The sequence below is a fragment of the Gallus gallus genome, chromosome 11 (genome assembly GCF_016699485.2).
Source record: "Gallus gallus isolate bGalGal1 chromosome 11, bGalGal1.mat.broiler.GRCg7b, whole genome shotgun sequence".
Classification (NCBI taxonomy): Eukaryota; Metazoa; Chordata; class Aves; order Galliformes; family Phasianidae; genus Gallus; species Gallus gallus.
The window spans coordinates 7,213,345-7,231,905 of NC_052542.1; the positions used below are offsets into that span (position 1 = coordinate 7,213,345).

The 18,561-nt window shown below is 40.2% G+C and overlaps 2 protein-coding genes across 15 annotated transcripts in view; one reads left to right on the forward strand and one right to left on the reverse strand.

Annotated features, from left to right (window-relative positions):
* The window catches only part of PHKB (phosphorylase kinase regulatory subunit beta), a 71,145-nt gene extending 59,613 nt beyond the window's left edge, over positions 1-11,532 (reverse strand). For 2 of the 8 annotated variants that reach the window (XM_015292391.4, XM_015292390.4), the window contains exons 1-3: positions 11,368-11,532; positions 3,330-3,419; positions 2,302-2,440 (exon numbers count right to left, since the gene is read on the reverse strand). In XM_015292391.4, coding sequence (XP_015147877.1) covers positions 2,302-2,440; positions 3,330-3,419; positions 11,368-11,455 — 317 coding nt within the window. In that variant the 5' untranslated portion in view covers positions 11,456-11,532. Of the gene's footprint in view, positions 1-2,301; positions 2,441-3,329; positions 3,420-5,069; positions 5,088-8,709; positions 8,823-11,367 lie in introns of all 8 variants that reach the window. The other 6 variants (XM_046899440.1, XM_040707059.2, XM_040707058.2 and 3 more) reach the window with 6 other exon arrangements.
* Positions 11,533-11,656: 124 nt separating this feature from the next.
* ITFG1 (integrin alpha FG-GAP repeat containing 1) overlaps positions 11,657-18,561 on the forward strand; it is a 73,018-nt gene continuing 66,113 nt past the window's right edge. The window contains exons 1-7 of one of the 7 annotated variants that reach the window (XM_040707061.2): positions 11,657-11,866; positions 13,539-13,664; positions 13,897-14,010; positions 14,488-14,560; positions 14,958-15,103; positions 16,726-16,783; positions 17,767-17,841. In XM_040707061.2, the coding sequence (XP_040562995.1) occupies positions 13,986-14,010; positions 14,488-14,560; positions 14,958-15,103; positions 16,726-16,783; positions 17,767-17,841 (377 nt within the window). In that variant the 5' untranslated portion in view covers positions 11,657-11,866; positions 13,539-13,664; positions 13,897-13,985. The other 6 variants (XM_046899445.1, XM_046899443.1, XM_040707062.2 and 3 more) reach the window with 6 other exon arrangements.

An 18,561-nucleotide genomic window follows, 5' to 3' on the forward strand; every position in this document is an offset into this window, starting at 1 on the left:
CAGGTAGAACTGGTGATGTACTTCTTCCATTAAGACAATCATGCTATTCATTTCCAGAACCTTTTAGTAAGTAACTGCAATGTTAGTTTTGAAGCCCCTTGTATTTTACAGTGCCTTCATTCCCCCATATCCTCCACTTCCTCAACAAATGTAACAAGTTATTCTTACGATCTACATATTGTTTTGTAACATTTTATCAAGAATTATTTGAGCTGGAAAGGACTTGTAAAGGCCATCTAACAAAACCCCCCTGCGCTGAACAGGGACACCACGGAACAGCTCCATCAGCTGCTCAGAGCCCCATCCAGCCTGACTTAGGGTGTCTCCAAGGATGGGGCATCCATGACATCTCTGGGAACCTGAGTGTATAGAGCAGTTGCTAGTGAAGACCGAGGGAAAAAAAGTTGCTGAATACGTCAACCTTCTCCTTGTCTATAGGTACTAGCTTGCCTGTCTTGCTCACTAAGGAAGATACCACTCCTGGACTTCCCTTTTTCAGCTGACACATCAATAAAAGCCTTTCTTATCCTTCTTTGTACCCCTTGCCAAATCCAGTTGCAGTTGGGCATTGGCCTCTCTGACCTTACCCCTACACCGTCTAGCAGCAACCCTATACTCCTTCCAGGGCACCTGTCCCTGCACTGCCTGTGCATTTTCTTCTTCTCCATTTCGACCAGCAGGTCCTGGTTCAGTCACACTGGTGTCCTGCCTTCCTTTCCTGACTTCCTCCACCTGAGGATGGAGAACTCCTGTACTCTAAGGAAAGTTTCGAATTGCTATGACTTGTTGCAATCTTTTGCCAAAAGCAAAAATAAATGGCTTTCACTTAAGTAACAAATCTACCACTCAAAACAGTAATGATCTAAACTGGGAATGCCAAATCTCTAATATTAGTGGATAGAGAACAAAGATCTGTAAAGAAAAACGATAGGCACTGACGGAGCACAGATAATACTCAAGTCAGAACAAAGGCTGCATAATAAGAGTATTTTAGTCTAGACTAGCATTCAGTCTTGGCATGGAATCCTCACTTATCACCCACTAGTTTGATTTATAAAGCAGCCTCGGTACACAGATTTCTCTAAGAGAAAACCCAAAGAAAAATTATACTCTAATACCTCTAATTCCTGCAGCCTTCTAACACGGTGTCCAAATTCATAATTAGTCTTTCGTATGGATTTGAATTATATGGTGTGGGGGAAGATGTTTGGTCTATGAAGCTAGAATAAACCCAGTCTGAAGTAAAACCTTCGTAATACTTAGAATTAGTGACCCATCTCAGTATCAACTGCTTCAGCTCATCAGTTTCTTCAGAGCCAAATTACTGACGACTGTAAACATAATCATAGGAAAAAAAATGCTATCACACACTAATCACAACGTACAAGAATTCATACACTAAGTTAACCTGAAAAAATTAAAAAATGAACCTAGAATGGTAATTACAATAATTACTGTAAAATATTACTGCAAGTAAAACCAAATAAGTATCTCTTGATGGTTTAAGTGAGTATGTAAGAAAGGATGAAGGCAAGAAGGTATCTTTATTCAGAGGATGAAGGTGAAACTGTTGAAATGAAGCCTTGATGAGAATTAAGGGAAAAAAACATATTTTTTAGAAACAGAATTATCTTTACACATCTGGATAGCAACTAATATTTGATGTATATGATTGAAAATATTTAAACTGGACTCTCAGAAATTAAGATCCACAGAAAAAACATTATTTTTGCTTATTCTAAAATGTATATACTTTAATGACATTAACAGCCATTACACAGAAAGCACATAACCCTCCAACAATTAATTAGAAAAACATTTACTGTAGAGTTACTACTGAGGTAAGTACGAACTGTTCACCAGAACTGCAATATAATGAAGGTACATCACATTCTCACTTTTGTTACAGTATTACTATTCTAGGGAGAACAACAGCTTTCTAACAGCTTTTTTTTCTAGGGAGAACAAAGAAAAGACTCAAGTGCAGTTTTAATTATACAAACTGGAAAGCAATGCTAGCATAATTGATGTTCACTTGCTTTGATGACTCCATAAGATTCCAGTTGTGGTTTCAAATTTGATAGTCCCCAACCCTGGAGGTGCTCAAGACCAGTTTGGATGGGGCCCTGAGCAGCCTGATCTAACAGGTGGAAAACTATCCATGGCAGGGGAGTTGGAACTGGATGGGCTTTAAAGGTGCCTTCCAACCCAAGCCATTCTATGATGATCTTTTAAAACATTCCCAGTGCACTGCACAACCAAAAGTAATACGGCAGAGATGTTAACTTAGAAGTTATTCACCTGTAAGCAAGGGCTAATGCCCAGGAGCACGCAGCACAGTAAAGATTGTCATGTACTTTTGCCTTTTGGTTGTCTCCATGTGTCTTTGTAGGAAACAGACCTGTGGTTGGGCTTTGATGAAGCAGCAGTGTAGACTTCACTGGGAAAAAGGAAAAAGAAATAATAGTGTTAACAGTGAACGTTTCTTCCAGTTTCTGCATATGAATAAATCAAGACGTGGTAAGTTACAGCAAGCACAATATAAAAAGTTCAGGAGAGACATACACGAAAACCTTTTTTATGCTGGTTGGACAGTCAGATTATAACTTTTTACAGAGGAAAATAAAAAATAGTAATCTAATGGTCTATGCCTATTTCTATAGCAGAACACACTCTGTACAGAATCTCTCCAACACAATTCACTCTCTGACTAGCACAATAATAAGCCACCATTTTATCACTGTTACATCCAAAAGAAACCTAAATAGAGTCTTACAACTGGGACTGGATTTCCAATATGAATTGTTTGTTTTCAACAAAAAGTATAATTCTGTCCTACCAGTTTTGCTCCTTTCTAACTCCAAGAAAAAATTTGGGAAACTATCCCCAGCAGGAATAAAGTAGCAGTGATAATTAGCATGTAAACATCAATTCCAATTCATACCTGGGGTTAGCTGAAGCACTTAAAAATATAAGCAGATTACCTTTATCCCATCCTCATCTCAGACTATCAGGTGCTACTCAGAATTTATTTTACTGTTTGGCAAATGCAGATGATAACTTTGAACACTATTTATAGGTCATGGTTTATCAAGTAATGCATGAAATATGTGCATTGGACTATAACGGGAAACTTATGAGAAAGTGTAATGACAGAACCCTTTGCTTTTCAGAAAATAGAAATCCTTATTAGAAACCGCAGATATTACTTAAATATACTACTTAAATATAAAGCTACTAACTGTTATAATCTTAACTATGAATACTTCCACAAGTTGCAGTGAAAATTTGCCATGGTAGGAACGATTCTTAATCAATTTTTTACTTACCAATTCTGTAGTAATGGTCTAATTTATCCCACAAACTTTCCCCCTCGGGTTTAGGAAGGTTAATACTTTTAAGTGGCTCATAAATTGAACCTAAAAAAAAAAGAAAAGAAAAAAAATTAGATAAAAATTAGTTACATAATTTCTACTATTACTAAACTGCAGTATGATTTTTCATGTTAATTACGCAAAGGCACAATTAATCTGATTTCAACTCAAACATAAAATAAATCATTTCTATAATTTCAGAGAACCTAAGATTTCTATCTACATTTTTAGTTCAGTACCTGTCCACACAAACACTGTCTCCAAGTGGATCTCCAATGCCTCTTACATATTTAACTGGAGCAAATGCTACATAAACATATAGTTTAATTGTCAGAGACAGCATATTAAATGTCAAGAGTTTCTGAAGAATCTTAATTTCTTAGATCTCTCTTTTGCAGTGTCTCATACATTGACTATCCCTATTTGCACCTGAAAACTTAGTAGAAGGATAAATTTCTTAAAAATCACGGAGGTAAATCATTTCCAGTTTCTAAAATTAAGAGTGACATATTCTTCCATAATTCACTGTGGCTTTATTCTGTGTTCTAGATGGCAAGAACTCCCACAGAGTCACTTGTAATAGGAAGAATGACAATTTTCCCTTTCCGGACTGTATGCTGCCTTTCTGAAAAGCTCAAAGAAAGGAACTGCCTAGGAAGCCCAGGGCAGCCAAGCAGCCCTGGCAGGATGCAGTAGAGTACTCCTACTCACACTGCTTCTTTTGCACTCCCAGCACATATCTAAGTGTTAGACAAAGAGAATGTCCAAATACAGGACTCTCAACCAAACCAAATAAATGTGTGGAGTGGTGACAGAGGCTTTATTAATTAAATCCTGTGGTGAGGAGACTGGGGAATGTTTCTTGTTTCCATGGTGCGCATTAGTAATCATTTGTGCTTTGCAATAGCAGCAGTTAAAAAAAAATTCCTTCTCTCCCACCAAAAAACACCACCTCAACTTGAAGGTGCGTGTCTATTGCACTGCGTTCTCTGGTAATGTCTAACCACACAGTGGAGCTTCCCCTGCCACACTGCCTTTTGTCATTGGGAGAGGTAAGTTGCTAGGAACATGTGCAGATGGGAAAGGGCCTGAGGGGAAAGCACATAAGACTCACTTGTTTAGTTGCCTAAAATAAGTTAAAATACATGAAGTTGCTCTGTATTAGGAAAAACAAAACACAAACAACTTACACCAGAGTTCTTGTATCTTCTGTTTAAAAATCAACATTTTTTTCCATTTTTTTTTCAAAGCAATATTAATCTCTTCTACTTCATTTTTGCCTAGAAATTGCTGTGCTTCAGAAGATTCATGACCGATACTGCTATTCTAATTCAGCTGTCGAGCAAAAGCACGCTATGTTAACCTGCAGTAACAGTAACTTTACTAGGTGACACAGTCAAAGTAGGACAGAATCTGCATGGGAAAAATCTTAAGTCAGCCACTTCTTTGCATATAAAATAGCCAATTTGAGCAATATTTACTTACTAGATTTTCAAAGGCAAAAAAAGGTTCTTACTCTTATGCTTGTTAACTCTGCAACGCACACCTATAGCACTGCACTCTATGCATGAAGCAGGTTCAGAATGCCTGTTTCCTGCAGATCACTAAGCCCAGTGCTGCACTATGCGAGTATTCACAGGCACACACACACAAACACACAAGGTTGAAAAACACTGCTCTAATGTACATACTTACCAGACAACCTGTGACCATCTGTGGCCAACAGAAAAACAAAAAGTTACCATGAACAAAAAGCACATGCTTTGCTTCTATTTCATAGAATGAAGACTTCAACTTTGGGCAGAAAGACTGAACACAACAAAATGCATGCAGATGTTAAAGCATCAGCACCCACAAACTATATTCTTTCACACATTTCAAACTTTACCAGAAGAAATAAACGAAACAGTCAGAATTGACTGTTGATGACACAAAAAGGTAAGAGATAAGTGGATCGAAGATCAAGAAAATAGGCCAAAGTGGTTATTACTGAAAAAGTACACATATTTGTACACATAATTGTTTAAAGGAACACTCAAAACTGAGTTCTTCTATTCACTCTTCTTAAATGCCTACCATAGAAATATAGAATCATTAAGGTTGGAAAAGACCACTAAGATCATGTAGTCCAACCATTGACCCATCACCACCATGTCTACTAGCCACGTCCCTCAGTGCTACCTCTCCTCTTTTCTTGAAAACCTCCAGAGAAACACAGACCATGTTCTGTTTGCACGTCCAGAGCATTGTGGTAAATTATGTCTCATTAGTACTACAATCAAATCAAAAGCAACAAACGGGCAGAACCAACAAGAAGTTAGGTGCCCTGGGTGGTTTTAGACTGAGACCAGCACCCATGGGAAGCTATTAGGAAGCATTCTTAGGACAGTTTAAAAAAGAACTATGTCTTACTCTTCTCCAGAATCTATTTGACAGTTTATTTCAGCAAGACATGAACGTACTACATAAAGCTATTTTCAATTACATATTTAATATAGGCTTTAAAAGTGGAAGAAGACATGACAGCAAGACTTGAAGACTCTATAGCACTGAAACTGAATGACACGTGCAATACAGTTCTCAGCACTGAGACTGAAGGAATGACACATTCAATTGAGTTTTCAGCTTGCATGTCAGTATTCAGAACGAACAAAACAAGGACATAAATTTCAACGATTATTTTTCATAAATATCTCATTGTAATGATACACTGCAAGTTTCATTTGAGGTAAATAAGTGGTACGAAGGAATATAAAAAGTATTTTGTTGATTTAACACAACAACAACTATATACAAAATTTGAATAGAGTATACGGCAGATGGGATTTTCTTCCCACAAGAACCATAGAACTGAAGTATGCCTACTGTTTCCCTAAATCAGAAGCTCATTGCTGCAGATCAATAACTGCTTTAAAATGACATAGAAACTTAACACACAGGAAACTAGTGCTGCTTCCTGCATAAAGATATTTAATGGCTGTCAAGAGAACACTCAAAATTCTTAGCACAACTCCAAGTTCCTATTCTTCTTCAGAGAGTGCACCAACTAAATACACTACATCCATTGTTTGATGGGAAACGGGAAAGCAAATCCTCCTTTATTTCAGTAGTAGTTCCTACCACTTGCAGGTCCCAAAGTAATATGGTTTCATCATTCTTCAAGCTGAAGAATTACTAAAAAGGAGTTATTTCCTTCCAAAGTATTAGAAAACAGGAAGAGATATGAAACAGCACAGTAACTGATGATAGAGACGTCAGTTACTAATGTAGAACCACGGTAATATTTCTACAAGACATGGGAACTATACAAAAACATTAATACATGAAACTCAAATGTACAACAATTTCAGGAAAAATCAGTAATTTATTCATCTCTCCTGCTTTGGTTTTGCTCTAGTTATATACAAGATTAGCATTAATTGCTCTTCAAGGAAGTCTTGTGAACTGCCTATATATTTAGATTGAAAAGATATACATAACATTCCAAAATCCTCTTCCCAAATTGTTATTTCGGGAAGTTTCAAACACCCACACACCTCTGGACCTGGTCTGTGGTTAAAAATCTGCCTACTTTAAGAGGGATTGATTATTCAAAATTTACAACATAGATCATTAAACTCAACAAGCAATAAACACCCTGAAGTTTAATCACAAGTGAACGGAAGCAACGCGACAAGAATTTTACTTTTAACATTTCATCAGCCAGAAAAACACAAGCAAATGTACACTTGCATAACAAGTATCAGAACACAACAAAGAAAAAAGGGTGGGATGTATGGCATAAGAATCAAAAGTGACTGCAGTCCTTTAACGCAACACTAGTTCTGGCTGTAATGCAACACTTGAGATGTGAGCAACTTCTGGATCTCAGATCACAGCAATATCACTGCCTGGTGTTAGTATGGGCGATAACATCTTCACATTATGGTAACTGCGACCAAAGAGGATTTTATTTCTTCACGTAGCAAAGCTTAAGAATAATTCTGTATTATCAACAAATCATATCCTGCAATGTTCTTTTCATCCCCAAGACTCCTGTTCTCTCTGCTGAGCTGGGGGTACTGAAGAGAAACACTAGAAATAGTACTCTAATAGTTATCTGCCAGGAAGTATACCTGCTTTAAAGCTCCAATTCATGGAGTTGAGCAAGGCAAGATGGGAAAATAATTTTCAGATGCAAGAAATTAGTTTATCTTCCACTAGAAGGAAAATTCGTTTCTCTTATTTACATATCTGAAATGAATGATTCCACAAACTTAACACGTAGCTACTGTAGTGCTGGTACTCATACAGTTCAGAGATTAAATTAAATTAATTGTAATTAATGGAAAACACTTATTTCAGAATTTTAAACACAAAAAAGCTACTGAAGACCACAAATAAAACACTGCCTGACACAACAGCCCATAGGAGCTTCACATTACCAAAATACACCAAAATGCCACCATCTGCCACACAAACCTTGTAAATGCTACAGGCAATGTGAGAAGGCATTCTGGATATTCAGGGCAATCACCATTTCTCAGCCTGAGAACTCAAAGCATTACCTCCTAGAACTACTGAAATCATTTATTTTGTATCTTAACAAGCAATGGAAATAGGAAAGAACAGCAATATAATTAGCAAAAAGCTTTTTTTTTTTTTTTAATTAAAATATTAAAACTCCACGTGTCTTGGTGTTGAAAGGGGAAATGCCATAGGCAGGGCAGGGCAGTTCAAGTGGCAAAGGACAGCTGAAATCCTCTTATCTGATAACTCTCACTTATACTTGTACTGCTAACGTGTCTCAGCACAGACTAAACAAGAGTCTTCCAGAGCGTTTTCCCAGATTGGCTACTTCACATACAGTGACACATTAGTTCCTGTCAAATGCTTTTCAAAATATATTAAGATAAAAAATGTAATAGTCTCAGCAATTTCACGTACATGAGCTTGTGCCTAAAGAGAAACATGGGGCTTTATTTTGCTACCACTTAACTCCCAGAAGTCAATCTTTGGAACCAGGACTGACTTACAGGAAATTGTACTCCTTTCCTCTAAACAAGTCCTGTTGCTTTTCTTGTAAGAAATTAAACCTTAACACCATTTTTAGCACACTTTTCACATAATACCATCTTAAAAGTTCAGTTCAGAGACTGTCACCCTTACAAGAACACACACACAAAACAAAACCAAACCCAAGGAGGAAGAGCTGAACAGTAGATTTCAATTCCCAGAGTTTTTAAGTTACACAGTTCAAAAAAGCTGCAAACACAAAACATAGCATGAAACACAAAGTGATTATTTTTTGTTGGGTTCAACAGCCACAAACAAAAACATGGAACTGCACACTTACCACATCTTAAAAAAGCATGCGCAGATGAGGTTCTGTCATCATCCAAACTGGCCATTTCAAATTGGTGCAGCTAATCACAAACGTCTCAGGCTAAGCTACAGCAATTTTCAAAACTGTTTAGTAAATGTTAAAGGCAACCAGCATTAAATTAAGTGAAAGCAATGTTAGTGGAGTTATTAGATTGACAGACTGTGCAGAGCACAAAGGGTAGTACCATTTTGTTACACTTTATGTTTTCCCTCTTCCACTGTACAAATCAGTTTTATTTTTCGTTCAATAAAAGTTGACTAGGTAGAACAGCACAGGCTACGCAAACTCCATCTTTTGGACATTCCACAGAAGGTTTTTTATTTGATAGAAAAACTGCTACTGAAATCTGTAGATGCTGAGTAAGATCTGTTTTAAATACCTCAGGATTGTATAAAAATATTTAATTAATACGTATAAAAGTGTAAAGCAAAAGTAAGTGCAGAGCTAGAATTCTGCTTATGCATAGTGCTGCCTTTATGTGATACAGAGTTTACATCGGGATGCTCCTTTCAGTCATAAATTGCTTATGGTACTGAATGTCTGCAACCTGAAGTAGAACTGCCAGTTGGAAGGTGCCATAAGAAAATACCACTTGTAGCCAAGATGACAAGTTGTTCCCAATCTTTAAAGCAGCTTATGCTCCCTAAAGGAGCTAAAATTTCAGAGGTTGCAGGCTGGACAGCTTGCTGAACATCGTTATGATCTGCCCCTGATAATTATCAGTAGCAACAAATGAAACAGCACTTTATTACATAGGGAAGAAAAAAATCTCAGTAAAACTTGTTTTTACTGGCCAAAACATAATTCAGGTTCTAACATACATAAGCACTATCTCCTACAGGACTGAGTCTTAATTGATACCTTACTCCCAGCTGTGAATAGTGAAGCACTCATGCATTTAACACACGAGCCTACACAGATAGATAGGTTCCACACTTATTTATCTTACTCCAAGCACTACATTAAAAATAGAAGCAGTGCTGTCTATAAACTGGGACTCAGCATAGATTTCACTCAACTCAGAGCAGGCTGGGGGCACTGCAGCCGCTTCCCATGACAATAACAGCCACAGTCCTTCTGACTGCCAGAAATTAAGTGTGAGATCTTTTAAATTACATACCTTTCTAAATAGCTATAAAAAATATAGGAGTAAATTTTGAGGAACAAGAATGGGACTTTCATTTTTAGGTTAGAAAGTTACCTGAAGTAGCTTATATAAAACTTAATTTCAGAACCAACTCATTTATCAGAAGGACATTTCAACTAAAATCGGGTTTATTTCTTCAGTAAATAAATTTATTCTGATTTTAAGTGACAAAACCTCTGAACAGGAAAAGAAGCAACTGAACTCCAACAACAGCCTATCACTATCACAGAAAAGACTTTCATACGCATTTAATAAAAAATTACAAGGCAGCAGCAAAGAAAAAGTCAAGCATTTAAAATCAGCCAAATGCCTACAGCTGCAGAGCCCATCGTGCACGGGAACCTCTCAGCCAGCACACAGCCCTGGGACTCAGGGCTCACAAACTCAAGCACACGGGACCCAGGCTTTATCTTGTGCTCTATGGCTATGCTCACAAATCAGTTTGCAGACAGCAGCACTGTGTAATCTGTATTGGCTATCAAGGAACAATTCATCCCGTGGGCATCCTTTAATAACGGTAGCTTGAAGGTTAGCACTATGCTTAAGTAGAATTTCTCAAGTCCCACCAATGCCAGCATTCCAAAATCAATCCCTTTGCTGTGAGCTCTCCTGAAGGCCCACCTTCCTCCCCCACTGTCTGACCCTCATTACCACAGCAACACTAACACAAAAATAAGGTCTGAGCTCTGCAAGAGTGCATAACAAACACAGAAGGACCAGAGACCCTTTGAGAAGCTGTTTCCACTTCAGCATTACCAGGTGAGGCCCTGCTAGTCTTGTTACTTTAGAAACAGAAACTAAACCAAAAAGGAGAGGTTTGGAAGCCCAGGGCCCCACGGTACGCTTCATCCTTCCAACCCCTGGGAAGAGGCAGAACCCAGCTGCCTGCACTCCAAGTTCTGCACAAGAAATTCCCACGTTAAAATCAATAGACGAAGCCTCGCCCTAGGGACACGGGGCAAAAACTAGGACTTGATTTTTTGTCTTCATCTTCTCGACCGCCGAGCAGCACCACAGCCCTACCCTCAGAAGTAGAAACCCACAACGCGGTGCTGTCCAGCACCCCCCCTACACCCGCCGGACCCTCCGCCCCTCCGAGGGCACGCACGCTCAGGCGGCCGAAGCCCGAGGCTCGCGCCCCTGTGTGAGGATGGAAGCGGCGCCGTGCCCGCGGAGGGGCTGCTGCACAGCGGGACAGCGCGGGCCCGGCCGCGCGGGGCTTCTGAGGCGCGGGGCCGCCGTGCACGCGCCGGCAACAGGTGCGCGGCGGGAGGGAGCAGCTCGGGGCGGCCGGGCCCGCGCTGAGTGACACGCGAAGCTGTGGGAGAGGAACGGCCGAGGGAAGGACCCGGCCGCGAAGCGAAGGAGAGCGGAGACCGCGAGGGGAAGGAGAGAGCGGAGAGGGGGCAGTTAGTGCGGGGGAGAGGAGCCGGCGAGGAGGGGGCGCGGAGCCCTCCTGGGACAAAGCCGAGCGGTCAGACCTGAACGTTTGGTGCGAGCCCGCAACTCCAGCATCTTCCAGCTGACGTCGGCCATATGGGCCGCCGCCGCCGCGGCCACCGCCGCCATCCCGACGAGCTGCCTCCGCTCCCGCCGCTCCGCTCGCACCGGGACGCTGCCGTCCCCTCAGCGCCGCGGCGGCGATCTCCGCCCGGTTACCACCGCCGGCCGTAAGCCCCCGCGCGGGCCGTCACGTCGCTGTCGCAAAGCCGCCGGGTCAGCGGCGCCGGGCACGCCCCGCGCTGCCGTAAGTGTGGCGGGCGGGGCGGCGGGAGCCGGGGCCGGAGCGGCGCACCATGGCGGGATACCGCCTCGCGCCGGGGCTGGCGCTGCTCGCGCTACTGCTCGCCCTGGCGGGGCACGGCGCCGCGCTACAGAACGTCACGGCGCAGCTGTTCGGCGCCGAGGCCTACGGCACGCCGGCGGCCTTCGGAGACTTCAACTCGGACAAGCAGACGGACCTGTTCGTGCTGCGCGGTGGTAAGCGCGGGGCGGGGCCGGGCGCGGGCTGGAGAGGTGCTGTGCCCGGTGAGGGGCTCTGCGCTCCCACTGCGGGTCGGGCCGCGCGAGCGCCGGGTGCGGGGCTGCGCCTGACAGCTGCTGTCTGTGCCCGCGTTGTCACCGGGGCCGTGCTGGAGGGAGAGCGGCGAGTAGGGAATGCTTCTCCAGGGTAACGACGGCGGTTGTGTTACTTCCGAGGCGCTTCCTCTGTGGAAAATGGTATTTGCAGTATGGCATGGCTGCGGTTAGAAGTCGGCCTTAAAAGTGAGATGGAGCACTTGTCCTACGGAGGGGACGGCTACGATGTGAGATTTGCTCCTACAGGCTGTTTTCTCGTGCTTTCACGGTATTCGGGGATGCTGAGGTGCAGAATGCTTCACTCTTGTGTATAGCACAGTTACACGTTAGGCTGCTTCAGGTGCCAGATCAGGTGAAGACCTACCTAGAAAGAAGGCCATCAGCTCCATGCTCAGCTGAGGGGAGGGCCCAAATCGCAGCACACCTGTGGTCAGCGCTGCCTGGGGGTGCCGGACTGCGGCTGTGTTACCTGGAAACACTGTGGCAGGTGGGGAAGCCCACACCTGTTATTTGTTTAACCAGCCACCTTCCACTTACGTTTGATGCCTCTTCTAATGCGGGACAATGTAGAGTTGTTCTCCTGGTGCATTTCAGTGGAGAGTTTTGGAAACTTCACTGGTATCCTCACTCAGATTTTCATATAGTGGATTTTAGAGCCACTTAATTGTTGCTTTTTCCTTTTCTTCACCCTCCTGCACACTCTTTCCCCTTTCTTCTGTATCCTTTGAGGACAAGAACTGCAGTCAACACCAAGGATGTGTGTGCCACAGGTTGATGTAGAGGTATCATGATTATAGTTGTCTGCTCCTCTGATAATTCCCAGTAGTCTGTGGGAGCCAAACTTGACATAAATCTGTTCTTAGTGGCTGTAAAATCTCATTTAACGAAGCGTGATTAACTTGGAACCCAGTGTGTGTAAAGATGCATCTGCTTCAGCACTTTTACCACCTAGATGATAAAAGTCTATGGTGTGTGTATGGGAACTGTTAAGTCACAGCCTGAACCAGGGATTGAGCACCTGGCAAAGGGGTGTAGTCAGCCCTGGGAGCACAGGTGGAAGCAATTCACCTGTGTAACTAGAAGGGGTGGAATTTGGCTCCACCCTTCCCTAACCTCATTTAAGAGCTGGCAGTCATAAGGGAAGCATTCCTACTTGAAGTTTATCTCCTTTGGAGCATACAGTGGGTCCTGATCCTTGGAAAGGTGTCAGAGATTCTTCCTTTATTATTTGATTGTGATCTCTGCTTTTCTTTGGGTGATCCAAGACTGGTTTGAAGCAGCTATATGTGCTATTGCCTATTCTTACAGCGTGAAATCAATATTAGAAGTTTCAGCAGTTGACCTACATCTTTATTATCAGAAGCTCAACCAGTCAACAAGCTTCTTCCTCTCATGTGCCAGCCTCATTCATCTGTGACCATACAGTGCAACCTTGGCTGTGTTAGCTTGCCAGATGGGGCTGCACTGGTTGCTTCTATCTGTTTGGAAAGGGTTTGTTTTCATTTACTCATTTGTTGGCATCTTCTCCTTTGCGAACACATTTATGGCAGCTATCCTTCCTTTTTTTACCTAGGAAATTTCTGTTCTGCCCTTTCATGGCTTTGACCTTTGTCACTGAATTATGTCCTTCAAATATGTTCTAGTAGCTCCAGTTTAGAGCTGAATTTTCATGTGGTTCTTATATGCTGGGATGCTACGGGTGAGTTCATTAAAGATTCAAAACACAAAATAATAAAAGGTGAGTAACAACATTGTGTTGTTTTTTCTTTTAACTCTGAGCTGTGATTTTACCTGTACAAGTACAAGGACTGCTCAGAAAGTAATGTCTCCTATTTTATTAGCCCACAATGTTGGAGGTGGATGTTGCTGGTATGGCAGTAGATGTAACGGGGTATGTCAGGAAGGTTTAACGTTTTGTTGCTGTGTAACAGATGGCAGCAGAGGGGCAATCTAAGAGGATGGCATCTGAGATGGAAGTGCAGTTGAAGCAACTGAAAGTCTGTGGCCTGTGTTATTGCAAATGAGGAAGTTCCGTGGGGAGCCAGGTTACTTCTCTAAGCTTCTTAATTTGCTTTTGTCCAGAGTCCTGGCAAAGAAGTATCAGATCCTGCTGTGTCAGAGACAATATTGCAAGAACTCCTTCAAGTTGACTTTTAAGCTGTAAATGTTTATACAGAAGTGATGCCTAATATTTTTCCCCAGGTAGTATTTGCTAATTCAGTATAGGAGGTTTCAAATAATATGATAACAGTAGCAAGGAGGGAGGTTTAATGCCAAGTGCCAAAGAACATTCTTGACATTAGCATTCCTCTGATGCTAGTAGATTATGTTAATGATACAATTAGGTTTATAGTATTATACTGAAGAAGTATTTCTTTTGCTTCCTTTCTAATGAGGAAGAAGTGGTTCTTTTTTTTGATGCTGTGAGGAATTATCATTTGTAGAGTAACTCCTTATTTTATATATAAGCCATTTATGATCCTTATCTGTGAGGTTTATATGTTGCCATATTTGCTTTGCAGGAAATGAATTGATTATCTTTTTGGCAGACCAAAAGGAACCTTACTTTAAGCCTCGTGTTAAGTTACCAATGAAGTAAGTATTGATATTGAATGGTGAAATGATATAAGTGGTCCTTTTTTTTGGGGGGGGGGGGAGAAGTGCATCTTCACAGTCAGGACTAGAACTGTCTGCTGATGTTATCTGTTTACCTTTGTGGTTCGGCTTCTGCTTAGGTGAGTTCTTTGAGTGAGAGGTTTTTTGAGTGATTTCTGATACTCTTTTGTTTTCCTTTTTTAATTATGTGGTTCATGTGGCATAATATCCGGAAACGAGTTTTGTCATGCGTGCAATTAAGTAGTGGGTGTGACTTCCCACTCCCTTACACAATTTGTGTGCTTTGGTTTTTCTTTGTACACATATTTAGTTTTTATGTACCCATTAGTCCCATTATTTGCATTTGAGGCCCTTTTATATTTGTTGTTAATTGTAGATCTCTAGGTGTTATCATAACCAGTGTAGTTCCGGGAGACTATGATGGTGACTCACAAATGGATGTCCTCCTGACTACCCGAACACAAAATCATGGCAAAGATGAACTGTCAGTGTTCATTTTCTGGGGACACAACCAAACATTAGGTGAGTTGCTGAGACTGCTTATTAACAAGATTTTTGGATTTCTTAATAATTCCAGGTATTTTCAGAAAGTTGTGCCACAGTATGTTTATGCTTAAAGTAATGATTAGCAGCTGTGCAGCTTCATACCCATGTACTATTTTGCTTTTAAACAGTATTTAGTGATTAATGTAAGAAAACAAAGCTAAAATTCTTGCTTTTCTTTTTTTTATATCATGCTACATGCATAACCAAACAATATTACAGATTGATAGTAACTGACTATCTAAAGGGTGACTTGTTGCAGCTTCCCCATTACACATGTGAACTTCACAAGGATTATCCCAAAAGACTACTATATTTGATTATACGATGTACACTAAGTTCTTAGTACAGTTGAGAGCTTAATTTTTCAAAATGACACACCTAAACTGACCCACATTAATATAACACTCATATTGCTGTTAAAACCAAGTTCTTTAAAGACAAACACACTGAAATAGGTTTTGGGGAACAAGTTGTAAAGTCTCTGGCACTGGGAGTTTTCAAGAACCTTAGACAATCATCTTTCAGCTGTGTTCAGGTATCTAGAAGTATTCTGACTGTATCTTAGGGTAAGACTTAGGGTAAGTCATAGATTATGTGACCACTTGAAGTCTCTCTATTTTCTGTTGAGTTGGCTAGAAAAGCTTTTTGGGAAGAGTTTACACTTTGAAGAAGGACCGAAAAGCCACAGAAGATCATCTTAATTGTACAAAACCTATTGAAAAATAATATTATGAACAATTATATTATAAAGTAGTTATAAATGAGGCAAAAGATGGGTGGTAGGTTCTGGCTTTATTCAGAGAAGAATTGAGCAGCCCAGGAAACTGCTTTGGATCGAGTGTTGAGAAAAGAATGTAGTTGTAGCATTAGGAAGGATGTGACGGATTTAGATAAACTAATGTTGCCTTGTGTCTCTTCCAAAGTTTGTTTATTCACAAGTGGAGCTTAGAAAGGAGTTAGAGGTTGGTATGCAGTGAGGGTACTGGGAAGGTATGTGGTGCTTACCAGGATGATGGAAGTATGACTAATCAAGAGTAGGATAATGTGGAGACTGGAGTTAAGACAAGAAGTAAGGGAGATGGGTACTGGAATTATGTGACAAAGAGCTGGGATTAGAGGTGAAAGACAGAGGTGATAACCTGATTAAGACTTAAAATCCTCATTTCCCATTTAAGCAGTCTATCTCTAATCTTATTTTGAAATGTGCAGTGGATCTTGTTAACAATATATTTTATAGTGACAAAATATTAAACAGAAGTCCTATGTGCAGTGATAAATTTGGAGTATCTTCATCCCAGGTAGTTCAGATTTCATATGAGTTTTCATAAAATAGATTTCACTAAGACCTGTTTATTTGTTGAAAGTTTCAGTGGAAAGAGAACAAGCTCCAGCATTTGAGCTAGTACTTACCTTTCCTGTCCAAAATTAAAAGCTTAAATTTATCTTTTATCTCCAGGAGCATTTTGTTTTGTATGCTTATATTTTTTTCTTATCATAAAATTAACAGCTCTAAATAAAGAGAAGAAGGGTTATATTTGCTGAATGTTACTGTCATAATGTATTTGTATTTTAATAGAATGAATATTTTCTGTTTTTAGATCTTAACCATAAAACTATGATAAATAAGACTTTTCATGATGAGCCTCTAGTAATGGAGTAAGTATAGACTACCTTTTTAGTTAGTGTTTTGTAATAGTGACTAATAACAACTGGCTAAGTATGTTTTAACACTAGAATTTAAAGCATGCTCCTGTCAAGAAGAGGATGGTTTGTGGTTTCTCAAGTGACCTAATAAAAGACGTCAAAACATATATAATCAGCCACCTTGATAAATCTATTATATCAGCCTGGCCACAGCAATTAAATAAGCTTTGAAATTTCTTAATTTCAGTGCTCAATGTTTTATGCAAAAAAAAAAAAAAGCCATTCGTTTGTAATGAAGTTCAAAGGAAAAAAAACACACTTTACTGGCTTATCCCAGTGAAAATATTTGTTCCTTAGCTTGAATGAAAAATATGTGGAAAATCTAGCAGGAAGGGCAGGCAGCAGGTACTTGGGGGAAGGAGCTAGTTTCTGCTCTTTCTGTACTACTTGTAAGCAATGTGTGTGCATATACTGTATTTTCAGTTTATATTTATGCCTTATTTGCAATGTCAAATAAGATACATTTGGTTGGCTATGCTGCTGAGACTTCATCTACCAGTGGCAATGAAATTCAAACCTGGTTCACAAAACTCCTGTTCATGTAAGTGTGTAGTTATACAAGAACTGTGTATGTATTTGGGAATTGGAGAATCCTTCTTTTGGGTAGAGTGGAACAGGTAAGAGACTTGTGTGAGTTTTTGTCAGTTCTGCCTTCTTAAATCTGAAGAAGTCTTTAAGGAACATAACTAGAAATATTTTTTCTTGTTAAGTAACAGGGAGTGACTTACACAACTAGGAAATCAAATGCATGGCATAGTTTAATATACTTAGTGGTCTTTTCATTACTGCTAGCAGCTCAGAGAAGAGCCTACACAGCTGAAAATTATTAACTGCCTGAATTTAGTTAGCATTTTCCCAATAGGATCAGTAAAGAATGGTCAGTTTTGACTCCTGGAATGAATTAAAGTAATACTGAAACTGTTTTTCACTTTCAGCTTTAATGGTGATTTGATTCCTGATGTCTTTGGTGTCACAAGTGATTCAGATAAGCCACAGATACTGATAGGCGGGTAAGCTGAGTGTTTATTAGCATGAATTTCAGTAACTTGTTTGTCCTTTCTATTCAGAGATGTGAGATGGGAGCTGTGTGAACTCGAGTCTTTCCACATGTGTATGTGAACGTTCTATTACAGCACCTAATTGTGTTAAGCTATTTATCAAGAAAAATATTTGGTATGCTTTGTGGGTTTCTTGAAAAGATTTTTGCAAAAGGTAGACTGCTGAGTAACAATATGATTGTGTGCCAGTGATGGTCTCTATTGCATTTTCTGCTTTAAGGAGTAGTTAAGGCCACTTTGCAGCACTTCAGAGTTGTCAGGAGTTCTGTGTGATGGGATTGCAGTGAAGGGGACTAAGTTTATGATTTAAGTTTCTGCTAGCCCTGGGATTTCTAGCATGGGACTAGCTAGCAGATGCTGGGATAAACAAGTTTAATGGGAAATATCAACAACTGATAAGGAATATGAAAAAGATTATTTTTAACTGTTAAGAATGCTCTAAAATTTAACAATTTTACTGTTAATCTCTAAAATTAAATGGTAACAATGAATTATTGGGGGAAAAATCCAGAACTAGGCTTATTTATTCTTACAGGGTTGGGTCTTCAAAGATTTAATTCTACCTTGGTATTTTGCAGCTTTTAAGTGGAACTGGATAACGTTGTCTTGAGTACTGTTTAGTAATGCTAACATAGAAACTTGCAGCTCCCTGTGTTTCATAAGAAATGCAGG